The sequence below is a fragment of the Manis pentadactyla genome, chromosome 18 (assembly GCF_030020395.1).
Source record: "Manis pentadactyla isolate mManPen7 chromosome 18, mManPen7.hap1, whole genome shotgun sequence".
Classification (NCBI taxonomy): Eukaryota; Metazoa; Chordata; class Mammalia; order Pholidota; family Manidae; genus Manis; species Manis pentadactyla.
The window spans coordinates 15,021,930-15,039,236 of NC_080036.1; the positions used below are offsets into that span (position 1 = coordinate 15,021,930).

The 17,307-nt window shown below is 48.8% G+C and overlaps 1 protein-coding gene across 1 annotated transcript in view; it reads right to left on the bottom strand.

Moving 5' to 3' along the window:
• TRPM1 (transient receptor potential cation channel subfamily M member 1) overlaps positions 1 to 14,356 on the bottom strand; it is an 88,632-nt gene extending 74,276 nt beyond the window's left edge. Inside the window, exon 1 of the mRNA XM_036878709.2 lies at positions 14,240 to 14,356. Within this exon, the coding sequence (XP_036734604.2) occupies positions 14,240 to 14,356 (117 nt within the window). The remainder of the gene's footprint in view (positions 1 to 14,239) is intronic.
• Between the last annotated feature and the right edge of the window lie 2,951 nt (positions 14,357 to 17,307).

Consider the following 17,307-nt stretch of genomic DNA (forward strand, 5'->3'; position numbering starts at 1 on the left):
TGTGACTTTCTCATCTCTGAAATGGAAATTGCTTTGCATAGTTTTGAACCTCAGCTAGAAAAACACTTGTACAGTGTTGGGGAGGTACTAGATTTAAATGGAAATCCTGGTCATTATTTTTATCACAGGATAGTAAGATGCATAACAGAAATAGAGGCAGTATGTCCTCAAGGCTTCAGTTGGTGATTCAAAACCAACAGGTGCTGGGAGTTCAGAGGGGTAAGGGTAGGAAGGAAGGGGGTTTAGCTAAACCTCAGAGGATGGGCAAGATTTGAAAAGGTGGATGGGAGATATCTGGGGCTGGGCGTGGGGGTGGGGGTTGTTGGTGGAACAGCATGTGCAAAGCAGCGGGAGTGAGGGTGGTTGGCGAGTGGAGGGAGGAGGGAGGGGAACAGGCTGGGGGAAGGCTGGGATGGTGCCAAGGAGCAGGCAGTGAAGGGCTGGAGGTGAGAGGCAGATGCCTTGTGCCACCCCTCATCTGAGCAGGCCGCAGAGGGGCAGGAGAAGACCCACAGTGAGATCAGTGTTTTGCTGGGGCTTCTCCTGGCAAGTGAGGAGCAGGCAGACACCAGGCGGCCATATGTTCATGTGCCAGGTGTTTTGTGAGTGCCCACCATGTGGCCAGCATGGGGCTGAGTTCAGGGCTCTGGGTGGAGGTGAGTCAGGCAGTCCTGGCCCTGCCCTCATAGGATTCCCTCACGGTCAGGTAACAACTAACAGCAAACAAGCGAGGTAGCAAATAAACCAGAGCATTGCGGATTGTGTTAAGAAATATACAGAGAGAATAGAGAAAAAGATACGATAGAGTATGGTGTGTGTGTGTATGTGTGGAGTGGGAGTCCAGTTAGGCTGGGAAGTCTTTGCTGAACATGTTACACATTTAAACTGAGAACTGAAAGACCAGAACAGTCTAGGGTGAGGGAATAGTGTGTGCAAAGACCCTGTGGCAGGAATAGCTAGGGGTAGTGGCATAACTTGAGACAGGAGAGGCAGGCGGGGCACATTCTGGAAGGATTTTAGGTCACAGTAACTGGTTAGCAGGCAAATAACATGAACTTATAAGGAATGGACAGTTGGACAAAGGCGAGGAGGGGCACCAGTAGGAAGACTGGAGTGTGGTCGGGACAAGAGATGTTTGGGCCTGGACTAGCTTGGGGGCAGGAGAGGCAGAGTGGGGTGTGCAGACTGGAGATGGCTGGGGATGGAAGGGCAGGGAATGGGTCTGATGCTGACGAGGACTAAGAAAGGTGAGGAACCCAATAATGACCGCTGGGTGTCTGACCTGTGGGACTGGGTGGCTGGTGGTGCTATTTATGGAGGTGGGGCAGCTGGGGCACAGGTGTGAGGGGGAAGTCAGGCTGTCTGCTGTGGATGCCTTAGGCTCCAGGTGCCCTCTGGACTCCCAGATACAGTGGAGGTGTCTCCTAGCGGCTGGTAGCATGAGTCTGGGACTCAGTGTACAAGTGGTGTCTAAAATAATGGGCGTCCCCAAGATTGCTGATTTGATGAACAGACTGCAGATAGATGAGAGAAAGGCCCCCCAGCACTGGGCCCTGAGGAGCAGGGACAGGCCGGCAAGGGGGTGGGGACAGAGCGGCACCATGGGGCCTCGATGGCCCCTCCGCTGTCACGTGTCCATGATGGGCCGAGTCAGGTGTGGGAGGGAAGTGGGGCGGAGTGTGCTGAAGAGCATGGGAACTTGGCGGGGTGGGTGGTGGGTTGTCTGCAAGTTCATTTTTGTTTGTTTGCTTTTGGTAAAGAAAGAAATCTCTGCTCCAAACATGACCAAGGGAACCTTTGTACAATGTGGGTGGTGGTCACCCTGGTGCTCAGTGTCATATTATGCCCTGGGCTCATGTGGATTTAGAGCAAAGGGCCTGAGGAAGCATAGACAGCCGGGATCACCCGCTGCGAGACATTTCCGTGGAGGGGAGCCCAGAGTAGTGGGGGCTGGAGGGGCCTAGGACTCAGAATTTGGCCCCCTGGCACATGTGCCCGTGGTGGGGATGACCTACAAGGAGGGGTGCATGAGGAGGAGCAGGCTGCAGGGGGACACCCCCGAGAGGGTGAGGCTGGGATGGGGCGACAGGGAGCAGGTGGGGGGCTGGAAAAAGGGCTTCTGGCCGGGGTAGATGTAGCCACGGGAAGTGGCTTCTGAACATAAGAACTGTTCACTGCTGGGCGAGTCCCTGTTTACTCACTGGCCCTGTTTCTTGGGCCAAAATTAACAGCAAACCCCACAGTGAAATGACTGATTTGTGGACCAATTTAGCCAAAAGAAACCACTTGTCTCGTGTCTATTTAGAGCGCAAGCCTCAAACTCATCCCGCGGCTGTATGTGGGCCCCCCGTGGACTTGGTTTGACCTCTGCATAAAGAGAAGAATTTGCTGCCATTATTAAACTGAGAGGGAGATTACACGTGAAAATCTCTACCTCTGGCTTCTCTGGAATGCTCTTGGGAAGCGGGAATGCCAGCTGATGTCTGCACAGCTCTAGGTGATTTTGAGTCCCACACACTCCCTGGCCCTGCCCTTGCTCAGCTTCAGGGGGGCACCTGTGGGCCCCATCTAGGGCAGCACCTGCATGCCTGGAAGCTCTCCGTCCAGAGAATCAAGCAACCTCCCCGCCAAAGCACTGACACAAACCACTTTTCTTCCTGTGGGCGAAGGATTAAAAACCCCGTGGTCATGCCTTCCTGCCCTACCACTGTAGGAGGCCCTGGTCCCCAGTCCAACATCCCATTTCTGGGTGGCTGGGAAGCGACTGCCAATGGGTGAGAAGAGTAATGACATTGGCTGAGATGCCCCATCTAGCCTCTGTCACTGCCCCATAAGGGTAGGAACCAGACTCAGTGCCCACCCTGCCGTTGCCCCCACTTGGCTGTGCCTCTGGTTTCACGTCTGTAAAATGAGGATGATAACAAGAGACTGATGCAGAGCATGGAAGAACCTTGAGGCCTGACTTCCTGAGCTTTATCGTCACAGTCCCCAGAAGGGAACAGAGCCAGCCTGCAGCCCGTCCGCTCCCCCGGGCCACGGTTCCCTCTCCCCCGCGTCACCAGCTCCTCTCTCTCCTCGGCCCCCACTGGGACACACAAGACAACCCTCTAGACTGGAGTCCCAGAAACAGAGTTGGATCTTCAGCTAAAGGAAGTGACTATTTTCTTCTTTACTTTCTTGTTCAAAAAATAGAGATATAATCCACAAACCCTAACTAAAATTCACCTTTTAAAGTGTGTAGTCAGTGGTTGTTAGTATGTCCCCCAAGATTGTGTAACCATCACCACTATCTAATCCCAGAGCATTTTTCCCATCCCCCTGAAAAAGTCCTGTACCCATTAGCAGTCCTTCCCAAGCCCCCCAACCCAACACCAAGTCCCCAACGACCACTAATCTGCTTTCTGTCTCTATGGATTTGCCTATTCTGGACATTTTGCATAAATGGAATCATGCAATATATGACCTTATGTGTCTAACTTCTTCCCCTTGGCATGGTGGTGCTTTCAAGGCTTTTCCATATTGTGACATGTCAGAGTGTCCTTTTTATGCCTCCGAATATTCCACAGCACGAGCTCCTCACTTGATGGACGCCTAGGTTGCTGTCCCTCTTGGCTACAGCAGAGAGTGGTGCTCTGCAGACCCGTCTCTTGCTAAAGTGAATAGTGAGGGAAGCTAGGAAGAGAGGAAAGCAGTTCGTTAACTGCTGGCTGTGTGGTTAGGGTAAGGGATGACACTTTTTTCTTTAATTTCTTCATTGTCCGTATTGTGTTTTTAATTTTCTAAGGAAAACCTAGCTGACTTTAAAAATAAATGAGAATGTACCGAGGTAGCTGGCCAGTGTTTGGCATCTGTGAGCCCAGCTGCAGCTGGCTCTGTGGGGCCAGCCTCCTGGTCACACCCTTGGGGTTTTGCAGCACCACCAGCAATTTAATCTTCCAGTAACACTTCTGGTTGCCCTTCTATCATTTTGGGTTTACGCATAGTTTAAGCTGCGATTGCAAATAATGGAGTCAGAGGGCATATCTTGAATGGCAACTAGTAGCTTAATTCACAATTGCAAAGAGATCTTATTTTTTTCTATATTTGAAGAAGAAGTTGCAATGAACTGGATGTTTGTGTCCCCTGCAAATTCATATGTTGATATCTGAACACCAATGTGAAGGTATTAGGAGGTGGGGCCTTTAGGAGGCCATTAGGGCATGAGAGTGGAGTCCTCAGGAATGGGATTAGTGTCCTTATAAAAGACCTCAGAGAACTAACTGGCCCCTTCTGCCATGAGCGGACACAGCAAGAAGACAGTCATCTGTGAACAAGGAGGTGGCCCCTGACCAGACACCAGATCTGCCAGCAACTTGATTCCAACCTCCAGACCTGGAAGAAATAAATGTCTGTTGTTTATGAGCCACCCAGTCTGGTATTCTGTTCTAGCAGCCCAAACCAGAGAAAGCAAAAGTCTTAACAAAATTCAGTGTCTGGATTTCATCCAAATTGTCTGGCTTTTGGTGTTAAAATGTGAGCACATGCCCATTTGTTTTTGGAATAATCATGCTTGATGCAGGCAGATCACATGAGATTATTCTTAATTCAGAGCAGTGTTGGCCAGATGCCTGCTAGACTTCTCACGTGTGCTGCCTGCCAGGCTGAACTCACCATAAGTGAGGGGGTCATTGGCCTTTGGATAGAATACACGGTGGTGATTAGTTAACCCTGGGCAAGTGCAAATAGTCAATTAGGAGAAACAAAACAAAACAAAACAAAACAAAACAAATGGCGGGTCTCATCAGAGCGATCCAGACGCTTCAGTAAGCAGCTGGGCCAGCTGAATAATCAGCACTGGGGTTCAGGCTCTTGGGTCTTCAACATTTGCTGCTCCCATTCTGTCACTGACAGGAAAGAGTGGAGCTGCTGTCTGGGAAGATGACAGAGTTGCGGAGATGATGGTGGTGATGGTGGCACAGCAATGCGGGTGGACTTAAGGCCGCTGAACTGTATTCTCAGAAAGAGTTAAGATGGTAGCTATAAAACCTATGATATGTGTATTTTACCATAATTAAATATAAAAATTCCTGTGTAATGCGGATATCTGGGCTCTAGTCCAGGCCCTGAAATCAGAGTCAGGGCATGGCAATCAGTTTTTTTATCCAGATTTCTTAGTTTGATCAAGTTTTTGAGATCCACTATCCATGTTGCACTCAGCCTCCTGCCACCCTGCTTGGGTCCTTCCAAGCAGATCGCCCGAAGAACTGCAAGATCGTGTTGTAGAGGAGACCCTCTGATGGCCGTGCTGGCGTCTGGACAGCCGGGGAAGAAATCGTTACTCAGAAGTTGCTGAGTGCATGTAATGCTGTTGGGCCTGGTGTGCCTTTCTCGGGTGACGGGCAGGGCCAGGGTTAGGATGAGGCCAGTGAGGCATGCCCCTTGGGGTGCCAAAAATTCAGTAACTGAGATAAATAACATTTCATACTATATTTTTAAAAAATCAATGCAAAAAATCCATGGTGAACACAATATCAAAATTTTAAAGACAGGCTATGGTTGCTTATTTTGTGCAACCTTGCGTTATTTTGCAAAGGTCGTTTCCAATCAGCTCAGTTCTTGGGTCTCTCAGCCAGCATATCTCCCCCTCAGTGGTCCGTCTGAGAGCTGACAGTGGCAAGCCCACATGCTGTGCGTGGTGAGGCCTCATACATAGTCATGTTTTTGACTGTAGAGTTATTCTCTTTCCTCATGCAGTTCAAAATATGGGAGGATATTTTTCTAAGTGTATGCAGGATACCCATTTTTCCTTCTCTTACAGACTCCAATATGGCTCAGCACGACGCCCACGACAGGTCGCTGGTGCCCGTGGCAGGCTGAGCCTCCTGCTAGTCCACACAACTGCTGGAGGACAGTGGGGAGGCCCATGCTGAGGGGACTTGGGGTCACAGCCGAGAAGCCACATTCCAGAGGCCTGGTGGCTGGGACAGGGCTGGGAGCCATCTGGGTTTCTGTAACAGCAGAAGCATGGGGGCCCTGGCCTGGGGGGTGATCCCCCATAAGGCCAGTGAGGCTTCATCTCCAGGGCCCTGCCCTTCCAAGGGCCTATTCCAGACCTGAACTCGATTTGCAACGTGTAATTTTCTGTTTTTCTCATTAAAGAGGAGCCCCGAAGTATATACCCAAATGCCCCTGCGTGAGCCCTGCCTGCCCCTCTGAGTGACAGCCATGCCTCTGCTATGTGGTCCACATGAGGCTGATGTAATATGGGGCAGAGGCTTGGGCACGGGGTGGGGTGGGGGGTGGCCATTCCATGGGATGGTTGGTGATGGTGGTGGGGAGGGTGTGGTCTTTGGCTTTGCTTAACATTAAACACAAAGAAACACCCCTAAACTAATGTGCTTAATGGAACAAATTAAAAAGACTTAGAAATATCTAAATTAAGGTGTTTGTCTCTCCCCCACCAACCTAACCCCTGTTAACAGTGGTGTGTTCCCTTCAGATATTTTGTCCTGCTTACTCAAACACACATATTTCATTTAAAAACTTTAAGAGAAATGAAATATTAGTGAAAAGTGTGGGCATCTTTTCGAGCCACTGCATGGAGGTCCCTCACCCTGTACCGGGATGTGGTCTTCTGCTGCACCGCATTGCCAGGAGCCATTGCTTTCTGAGCATATTCCACATGTGGACACTCTGAAAAGATTCTTCCCAATGGGCCTAAACTGGTGCTTGAAAGTTTAACTATTGAAGTCATTTCTTTGAGTTGAGGCTTTGATGGTGGCCCTTCAGGTACAAGTACAATAAGACATGGTAGAAAGAAAAAGATTTGGGACTTTGACATACCTGAGTCAGCCCCTAGATTTGCGATTTCTTGTCTTTAAAACCTTGGCCAAGTGATTTAACTTTTCGGAGCCTCTGGTATCCTGCACAGAATGTGGAGTTGTTGTAAGGATAAAGTACAACTAAGTGTGAAAAACCTTGAGCACACTGTCTGGCAAAGACTAGTATTTAGTAAACAGTTTTTGAGTTTCTTAAATAAGCATTAACTGAATTAGGAGAGTAACAATGGTAAGATTTAAGCTGCCCTTTACGTGCCCAGGATCTGCCGGGCCGGGTGGGTAGACTTTAGGATACTTTGTTCCTATTCCCTAGTCCAGGGACATGGAGACAGGAGGCTGGTGGGATGGTGTGGATAAGAGTCAAGCCCAGTCCTGGCCAGCTGTCCCCAAGTTCAGGGACATTGTGACAAGACAGACACTCTTCCCTCAACAATTCACAGCCCAGTCATCAGCCCTAACAACGTTGGACGTAAATCTTAGTTTGTGCTTTTGCAAAGCTTCCTTCACCAGGGTTCCCTGTCTCTGTCCTTACAGCAGCTGTATGGACAGTATGACCATCTGTGCTAAATTGGTTTCCTGGGACTCCTGAGGACCCGGGTGCATACATTAGTCAGTAAGCGCCCCTCATTTCACATCACTGCTTGCGCACAGGTTGGCCTGGGCAGTAATCAGCTCCAGGAGACTGAGAGCCAGGAGGGGGCAGATGGAGGAAGGGCGAGGGAGCCCCTGTGGTGGGCACTCCTGAAGGGCCCCTGGTTGGGAGCAGCAGAGAGCATCCTGGCGGGTGGGACCTGGGGTGGGCATGGCTGCGAGAAGACGGGGGAGGCGCTGGGTGTGCAGGAGGAGCTGCCTTCTAGGCTGTCCTCACCAGTGTGGTCTGTAGAGACCTGTGACTCATGACCAATGTCTGGGCTGCCCATGTATTTATAGATAAATGTTCCTACACACAACTTAGCATTTAAAACTTGGAGGGTTATGGCAGAGAAAATGTCTCTTAAAAAGTTCAGCAGGCCTTTACAGCCTGGGCCATCTTGTGTGTCATGAAGGAAGGCCAGCAGTGTTCATGTATTTCACACTGGTAGCTTATGAAGCCCCCTTGGGAGCTGGGCTTTGCTGGTCTCAGGTGTGCTGAGTGGACTTAGACCTCAGGAGCTCCCAAGTGGGCACACTGACATATAAAGGTGTGTGTGGTGTGCTGGCACCAGACAAGGTAGGAGTAAACACTTCTCTCTGGAAGACGGGGGAGGCCTTGCAGAACAATTGAAAGCAGAGAGGGTGCATTTGGCTCATCTTTGGGACATGAGAATTTGGCCAGGCATAGGAGCAATGGGGAAAGGCATTCTTGGAAGAGGAAAGAGCAGGAGTAAGGACCCCATACCTCTGCTGTGGTGATCGTGGTGACTACCACGCAGAACTGAGATGCAGTTGGTTGTTGGGGAGAGGGGGTTGGTTTGCAGAGACCATGTGCTCCCTCACTGTGGTTTTATACATGAGGAAACAGGTGGTGATGGGTTTCAGACTTTGGTAGGGGCTCTGGGACTTAAGTGGGCATCTCAAGGGTGTCATGGCTCCAGCCCTGGTTGGCCTCATGGCCTGGTGGCTGGACCTGACCCATGTGCACAGCCTGTGTCCCATCACATACTGATCTCCTCTGGCAGATTCAAAATGCTTTCTCCAAAATGAGTAGATGCTTTTGAACTCCTCGGTTTAAGGAGAACAGAAAACCTTTGGCATTGTCCAGGAAGCAGAGCACGCACATGGGCCCCAGTCCAGTAGTTCAGCATGGAGGTTTACCCTAAATATGCTATTGCACATGTGCACCAAGGGACCACACACATATGTTCACAGCAACACCCTTCATGAGAGACTCAACAGACAGCAACCCAGATGCCCAGCTGCAGCAGGATCTGTAAGTACATTGCTGCATATTCTCACAAGGGAATATCATATGGCAATGGGAACAGACAAACTACCACTAACATAAGGATGGTTGTCAAACAACACAGAGCAAAAGAAACACATCATCAAGGACACACAGTATGATTCTATTTATATGAAGTTCAAAAGCAGGGAAAGCTAAATAATGTATTATTTAGGGATACAGATGAAGTTCAAAATAAAACAGCAATGCTCCCAAAGAATCCACAAAAAAGCTACTAGAGCAAACAAACAAATTCAGCAAAGTTGCAGGGTACAAGATTCATACACAAAAATCAGTTGTGTTTCTAAACACCAGCAATGAACAATCCAAAAAGGAAATTAGGAAAACAATTCTATTTACAGTAGAATCAAAAAGAATAAAATACCTAGGAATAAATTTAACCAAGGAGGTGAAAGACTTGTATGTTGAGTTATAGTCAAAAGACATTGCTGAAATGCAAACCAAAACCATGAAGCATGACTTCACCCCTACTAGGATAGCTATAGTAATAATAATAATAATAATAATAATAATAAACCCCAAAGCATAAAGCAGTAACAAGTATTGTCAAGGATGTGGAAAAATTGGAACTCATAAATTGCTGATGGAAATGTAAAGAGAAAAGCGCTGATGGTACAGCCACTTTGAAAAACAGTTTGGCAGTTCCTTAAGAAGTGAAATGCAGAATTATTCTATGACTCAGCAATTCTACTCCCAGGTAAATACTCAAAAGAACTGAAAGCAGGTATTCAAACAAGTATATGTACACTTGTGTTTGTAGTTGTGCTATTCACAGTAGCTACAAGGTGGAAATGGCCCATCAATGAATGAATGGATAAACAAATTGTGATATAGTCACCCAGTGGAATACTATTCAGCCATGAAAATGAGCAAGGCACTGATACAGGCTTTGCAACATGGATGAACTTTGAAAACATGCTAAGTGAAAGAAGTAGACACAAAACACATATTGTATGATTTCATCTAGACTAAATACCCAGAATAGATAAATCCATACAGAGAGAACACAAATTGGTGTTTTCCAGGGGTTGGGAGGAAAGTGAAAGGGGAGAAATTGCATAACAGGTTTTGCTTGGTGTGACAGACATGTTTTGGATAGCTGGGAAGAGGAGGCTGTGGTCATGCAACATTGTGAATGTCCTAAATAACACTGAGTTGTTTGCTTTAAAGTGGTTCATTTTATGTTCTCTGTGTTTCATCTCAATAAATTATTTTAAATAGTTAACAACATTTCAACCTCAAAACAAACAGAACAAGAGATACAGAAATGCAGAGGAGTGAGCCTCCAACAGCCAGGGAGCAAAGCAATGCGACTGGAGGGGGTCAGGGTGGCATATACAGGTTTGCCTTGTTTTCCTTTAAACTGTACCCAGGCATTTTATATACTGCTTATAAATGTGGTAGCTCATAGTAAGATATTTTAAAAGAATAAACAACAGGAAGAGAGAGAAACAGAATCATGTGCTGGGCATCAGTGAGTGTCCTAATCTTTCCTTTCTCCCTCCTTCACTGGGAACGTGTGGATTGCCACAAAGATCCTGGGGACACCTCTCCAGCTCCCCAACATTACCTGGCCTGGCCAGCTCCATCAGGAGGCCAAGCCAGTTGGGAAGGCGCTGTTTCTGAGGGCCTCCCTGAGAGCCCAGTCTGGGCCTCCATGGTAGGAGGGGGCTCCCGGTGCCTGCAGGAGAGAGACTTGAGGGCCAGGGTGGCCTCCCTGTGCCCCCTGGCTCCCACTGGGGCATCCTGTCCTTTTCAGTGGTGCTTGCTTGTCCTTTGCTACTCAGTAGGACCCTGTCCCCCAGGCTCCTTCTCTCAGGACTCCCAAGACCCACTGTGTGTGTGCATGTGAACACACACTTGTGTGTCCCTCAGAGACTGTGATACCTGCCAGAGCCACCAAAAAAAAAAAGAATGCTAGAGCTTGGCTCCTCACTGAGTGTTGTTTGCTGACCTCAGACGAGGCCATGGGGAGCTGGCACTGCTCATCTGCCTCTCTGTGCACCCCGCCCCCTGCAGAAGCTGGAACAGGGGCCCTCACCTACCCACCACTCTGCCCACCAAAGGGATGGGCCACAATCACCACTATTGGGGCATAGAACTGGGCATTTAGGAACAAGAAGAGTTTAGCTCAGCCCTTCAGTTTTACTTCTAAGGAAACTGCAGTCCAAACCACTAGGCGAGTTGGTGGCCAGAATGACTGAGACCTGTCTCCCTCTCACACAGACTCCGGGAAGCACGCTTTGGGAGGTGAGTTGGAATGACTGTCACAGAGCGAAATGCACAAAGCATAGCCACTTTCAGGGAACCTGCAATCCGGAAACATTTTTACATGCACACAGTCAATATATGGATGTTTGTTGCAGCATATTTTGACCTGAGTGAAAAATTGGAAACCTCCCAATTTCTCACTGGTGAAACCAATTACAATGTACCAAATCATGGGCTACTTAACTATTAAAAAAACTAAAATAGAAGTTATGAAGTGTAAATATCTCTATTACTAATTGAAAAACAAAGTGTCCTTCTGGTTTGAGCCAGCTGTGCAAGAACAAACCTTGCCATGCGAAGGTCTAGAGCTGTGTTCTCCACCATGGTAACGTGGTTACCTACCCATGCTACCAAGCACCTGAAATCAGCCAGTCTGATTGAGATCTGCTGTGAGTTTAAGTGTGAAAAGCATGCTATCATTTGCTGTGTAAGGCTTTGTCCAAAAATAGGACATAAAATACCTCACTCATATGGACTACATATTGAAATGATAATATTTGGGCTATATTGAATTTATTAAGTTTTAAAATTGATTTCATTTATTTTAACATGGCCTTACTTTGTTTTTTTAACATGGCTACTTGACAATTTAAAATTATGTCTGTGACACAGGTGGTTGGGTGGCACTTGTGTAGAATAATAGACATCAAACTCCCCAGTATGCTCAGCAGTGGGGGTGGGGTGGGGATGAGGAGAAGGATGTAAAGAAGGCTTCACCTGCCTCTTCTACCTGGTTGTACAACTTTACAAATTCACATATTACCTTTACAATGATTCACAAACAAAAACGGACACTGTTGCCATGGTCTTTGCCCAGGATGTTTTCCACGTCACCATGCCTGACAAATCTGCCTGCTGCCATGCCCTGCCTCCAGGGAGGGCCCATGGCCCATGGAGAGAGGCCACCTGCCAAATCAGCATTACTTTTGTCTTGGGGCATATCAAGCATGACCAGCCCGTTCTCAGTCATGGAGAGGGCAGACCAGGTGGGGTAGCAGCCGTCAGCAGTGTGGGGCCTGGGAAGGCACAGGGGAAGAAGACCACAGCTGCAGCTGCGGTGGGGAGCACAGCGGGGTGACATTAGCTTGTTTTCTTAAAGCCAATGCCAGCATTGTGAATGCATTCTTTCCCCCAGTTGTATAGCAATGGAAGGCACAGCTCCTGGAAACCAGCAAGATAAATTCTAGTACCTGTGTTCTACAAGAGCCTGACGAAATCGCCCATGTGTGTGAAACATGTCTGGGGCAACACACCAGTCATTTCTTGGCCCTGGTTGCTCCCATTGGATGCTTTAATTCATTTACGGATTGCTGGGTCTAATGTTGGAGCTAGACAAAGAGCAGCATGGCAGGTAGGGACTGGTCAGATCCCTTTGCATATCAACAAGTCTCTAGCTACGGTCTTTTTAATGGAAGTATCACGATGTGGGAACCCTATTTACCCCTAGGTCATGGAAGGAAACCAGGGAATTTACACACACACACACACACTCACACTCACACAAATTATAGGACATCTTGAAACATTTTCAACAAAGCAAAAGAGACTTTTCTAAAAATATCTATTGCTGCAAGTAAGAGGATTGTAAGTCAATACAGAGTCTGTTTTAGTGTCAGTTCAGAATGGAGATTATTAGCCACTTAAAATGCCCACATGTCATTCTGTTTCTTGTACTTATCAACTTTGCAAAACAAATAAATGAGGTTGCAAAGAGCCTAACCAAATTCCAGACTCCTCCTAGAAAATAACCAATAAAACATAAACAATGACAGTAAACACATTCAACATTAGTTATGTTTCCAATTACATTTTCTGGGGCCTAAAATAAACTGCAGAGAGTGGCCAGCTTATGCTACAAATATTGTAAATGCTGTGAGTTAAAACTGTGCTGGATAATTTGTAAACTAGTATTTGATGAACATTCTCAAAAACAATCCCTCCCTAAATCAAATCCATATGATTTAAGTCCACTCTCAGAGAGGCCAGTTTCCCTTCTTAATTCCTCCCCAAATATTTAATTTAGATGGAGTAAATTTGTGCTCTTTTTTCTCTCCCTGCTTCTTTCCCCTCCTTCATTCTCACTGCCTACATCCTGGGCAGCCCAGGGACAATTCCTGGAACTATTTTCACTCTTTCCTACATCTCCACTATTTCTGCTAAGGTTAAAAAAAAAAAAAGGAAAATGTATTTTAGTCATTATTTTAGGAAATTTAATTTTATTATATATTTTTTAAATAATTAAAAAATTGTTTTAGAAAATTCAGTAATAATTTTGGAGCATTATTAAAGTAAAAGAAGAGGAAATGTACAAAGGAATGGATAAACATCACCCATGCAGCCTTCATCCTAAAATAACAATGGATAGCACACTTTTCAGTATACTCCCAGTACCCTGAATAGATATTTTTATGAATAGATTAGACGTGTGTGTGTGTGTGTGTATAATGAAAAATTATTCCACACATCACTACACATTCTTTTCTGTCATTTTCAAAGTGACTACATTGTATTTCATCCTGTGGATAGACCATGATTTATGTGCCCAGTCTCTGTTTTGGACCCTTGGACTGTTCCCTGGGTCTCATTATAGTAAACAATGCCATGTAAAATTTGACCTGCCCTCAGGATTATTTCCTCAGGATGGATCCCTAGACATGGACTTGTTGCTCTTTGGCATGTATGGCTGAAGTGCCTTCCAGAAACCAATTCCCACTGCCCCCGGGAGTGGGAGGGAACCCTGACCTCCCTCCACAGCCTTGTGTGTAACCAATCTTTTCCCTGAACTTTAATAGTTAAAATGTCAGCTGATAAAGCCTGACAGGTATAACCCCCTACCCAAACTTCAGCTTCCCACAGGCTCTCTGGGACAGGCACACTCTCTCCAGGAAGCGAAGGGCCAAGGTAAGATGCTGAGGAGTGACAGGCGGGGAGGCTGAGCTCTGGATCTGAGCTACTCAGCAGACCCCTGGCCCCTGCGTTCAGAAGCTGGCCCTGAGGAAGCCTCAGTGCGTGGGAGGCCGGCTGGTGGCTGTCTGACGATGCTTTTTTTCCGCAGGCTGGGCCCGGATTCAGCAGCCATTCCCACAGCTCCCTGTCCAGCCAGCCTCAGCAGGAGAAGAGCTAGAGGCTCCAGGAAGCAGGACCCTGCACCTGAGCCCAGCCTCACCTGGGCTTAGCCACACCTGAGGTCATGCACACCTGGGCTTACCTGGTGCAGCGGCAGCGTGGGAAGGGTGCAGCCTAGCTTTCTCTTCTCCTCTGGCCAGGCAGGAAGCTGGCTGAGGAAGGGCCACCCTTTAAGAGGAGAAGTCCACATGAGAAGCATGTGAGTGCCTATGTCCAGGCCTCATGATTCTGGTGAGACGATGGCCCCGTGATCTGGATCCCAGGCCAAAAAAAGGAAGCCAGGGCCCCATGCTGGCCAGGCTGCTCAGTGTGGGATCCCAGGAGAGCAGCCTTGGGGTCTGAGACAGTGGGAGGGTGGGGGGGCAGCTAGAACTTCCCCTTTGAAGTGACCCTCCCCCAAGCCAGGCCTTCCCCTGCTAGAAATGTCAGCATGGTTTGCATAATTAAGACAATTGGACCTCACTGTCCTTTGAGAAGCCCCTCATCAGGGGGGCAGTGCTGGGCCCTGGGAGCCGGGAGGTGGTGGCACGTGGCACTGATCATCCCTAATCCTTTTTCAGATCATCGGAGTTTGGGCCAGAGGCCAAGGTGAACTCCACTTTGAATGCAGCGTGAGTCCCCCATGACTCATCCCCATCTGGGGGCTCCTCATCCCCACTGTCCGCCCTCCACAGCAGCGCATGTGACCTGTAGCCTAGCCATCCCAAAGCCGCCATGATGGGAGCTTTTTGGATTTTTGGATTTGCTGTGACAATGTGCATGCTTATCCCAGCTTTCCATGAGCTTTCTTAGTATGGCAGGAAAGAATAAGCCCAAACCCTGAAATTCTCCCCTACACAACCCTCTATGCAGGGTCAGGTCTCCCCACACACCTGTTGCAGATGAGTGACAGAGACGCAAGGGCAGTTAGGCAGTTCCCATTTTACAGACCAGGACACGGAGGCTTCTGGGTGCCTGACTTGCCCAGAGAACGTGTGAAGGGGAGCACAGCTGGCTCAGGCTGTCATGTTCACCCCTGGAGCCAGGGGTGCAGCCTGAACCTGGGACAACACCCCACCCCCAGCTGCAGGAGGCCATACTCACACCTGGAGGACGCCTCTGAACTTGGGGGTGGATGACAACCATGCAGATGGGCCGGGCCATTTACTGGGGAGGAGGGCTGTCCTTCACTGTCATCAGCTTCTCTCAGGTCTGTGCCCGCCAAGGGTTGACAACCTAGTCCCAACAGAGTGGGTGCTTGGGGGTCCAAGTGTGACTCCCTCGCACTTTGCCGATGCACACAGGGAGGGGGCAAGCAGGGCAATGCCACCGAGCCACAGCTCTGGCCTGGCAGCACGGCTGTTTTCTTAGTAAACTGGTGGTTGGCTCTGGGGGTCTGATAGACTCATGGCTTTTCGCAGGAGTCCCTCCAGGGGGCAGAAGGCATTCTGTAAGCGGCAGCAGTTCCGATGGCATGGGTGGGGGCAGCATTTGGAGGCAGGGCATTCCTGGGACATCAGGAATCAGACTGCGAGTGGTCAGGGAGGTGCCCTGTGAAGCGTGAGCCTCCCACCTTCCTCTGCGGCGTGCTCCATGGCTGGCCCTGTCATGGCTGCAAAGTGTGGAAGCTCGGTGGTCAGTGCCAATGACCAGCCTCATCCCAGCCAACCAGTCAGTGCCTCTCCAGCCAGTGGACACTATTGTTACTAGTCAAATAGGCCCTATCTCTTATTTGACTCTCAGATAATACAGACAGAATGAGATCTCCAGCCCTCTGCAGCTGAACACCCCTCTGCCCTGGGGCTGGCACAGCATGGCAGGCAACCTGGAACTGCCATGTGCAGAATGGTGGCCCAAGCCACATGTGGCTGCTGACCAAACACTTGAAATTTGGCCAGTCCAAACTGAGATATTCTCTGAGCAGAAAACACAGAAATTGGCCAAGCCTGGTGATAATTTTATATTGATTGCATATTGAAATGATATCTTGGATACATTTGGACTGAATAGAATGTAGTATTAATTCTTTTTTCACCTGCTCCTGTTTACCCTTTTAAAGGGACTACTAGAAAACTTTAAACAACATCCGTGGCTCGCGGCTCTGGCTCACGTTATATGCCCAGTGTGGAGCCGAAGCTGCGGGGGTGGGGGGGTGGGGGGGATCCTGAACGGAATTCCCACTCTCGGGAGGCCTCTGCCCCATGCACGGCACCTGGAATGACCCAGTCCTGAGAAACAGTGCATGGGAATCACCGACAGGCTGTTAGTGCGCGAGGACCGCTAGGTGTCCAGTGAGCAATCCAAGCCGATGGTAATAGCGCTGGACTAGCGACTGGGAGATGCATTGTGAAGTTAGCTGGTGCCAGCTTCTGCTCCCTGCATATTAACCCACTCGTCACCCAGCCTCGGAGGTGGGCGTATTTCTTATTCTGAGAGAGGAATGAGGACACTGGGCCTTCCAGGGGATAAACAGCTTGCCTGCTGTCACAGACGGTGAGGGGGCTGGGACCGGGACCTGGGTGCTCACCTGTGTGGACCTCTGAGAAGGCAGCCGCAGCCAGGCAGAGGTACCCCCAGGCGGGGGCAGCACCCACACTCTGTTTCCGGGGGTCTTGGTTTGGGTTTCTGTCAAAGGGGACTCTTGAGACAAGTCACTGTTGTCCCTCATGCTCCTGTGTGCCCTACATGTCCTGACCGACGCTAAGCTACCCAAGCCTGTGTGGCTTCAGGGAGGACGCTGACAAGACTCGCGGGCTGTGTGTGTCCTTCGTTGGCGGCACCGACAGGCGTTTGTCTCTCTTTTGCGAGGTTGGTCGACCTTGACGGTGATGGCGCAGAGCCTTTAGACCGCTAGGACCTGCAAGATAGTGAGCCGCTAATTCTGCCATTTCTTCTTCGTTTATCAGCTGGAATTCATTTATGAAGAGAAACTTGCCCTGAACAAATTGGTTAGTACGGTTCACACGGGAAAGGCAAGGGAAAGGATTCATTTTCCAGAGAAATTAGCTGTTTCCTGGCATCATCCCAAGGTGCCAATATTTCTTTTTTTCAGAGGGTCAGTATGAATTCACGGATTAAAACATGTTTGATGCCTTTCGATCTACAGCAGTAAATGTCCTGACTGTAGCTCAGATTGCCCCATTTCACACGCCTCTGGCATCACACCGAGAG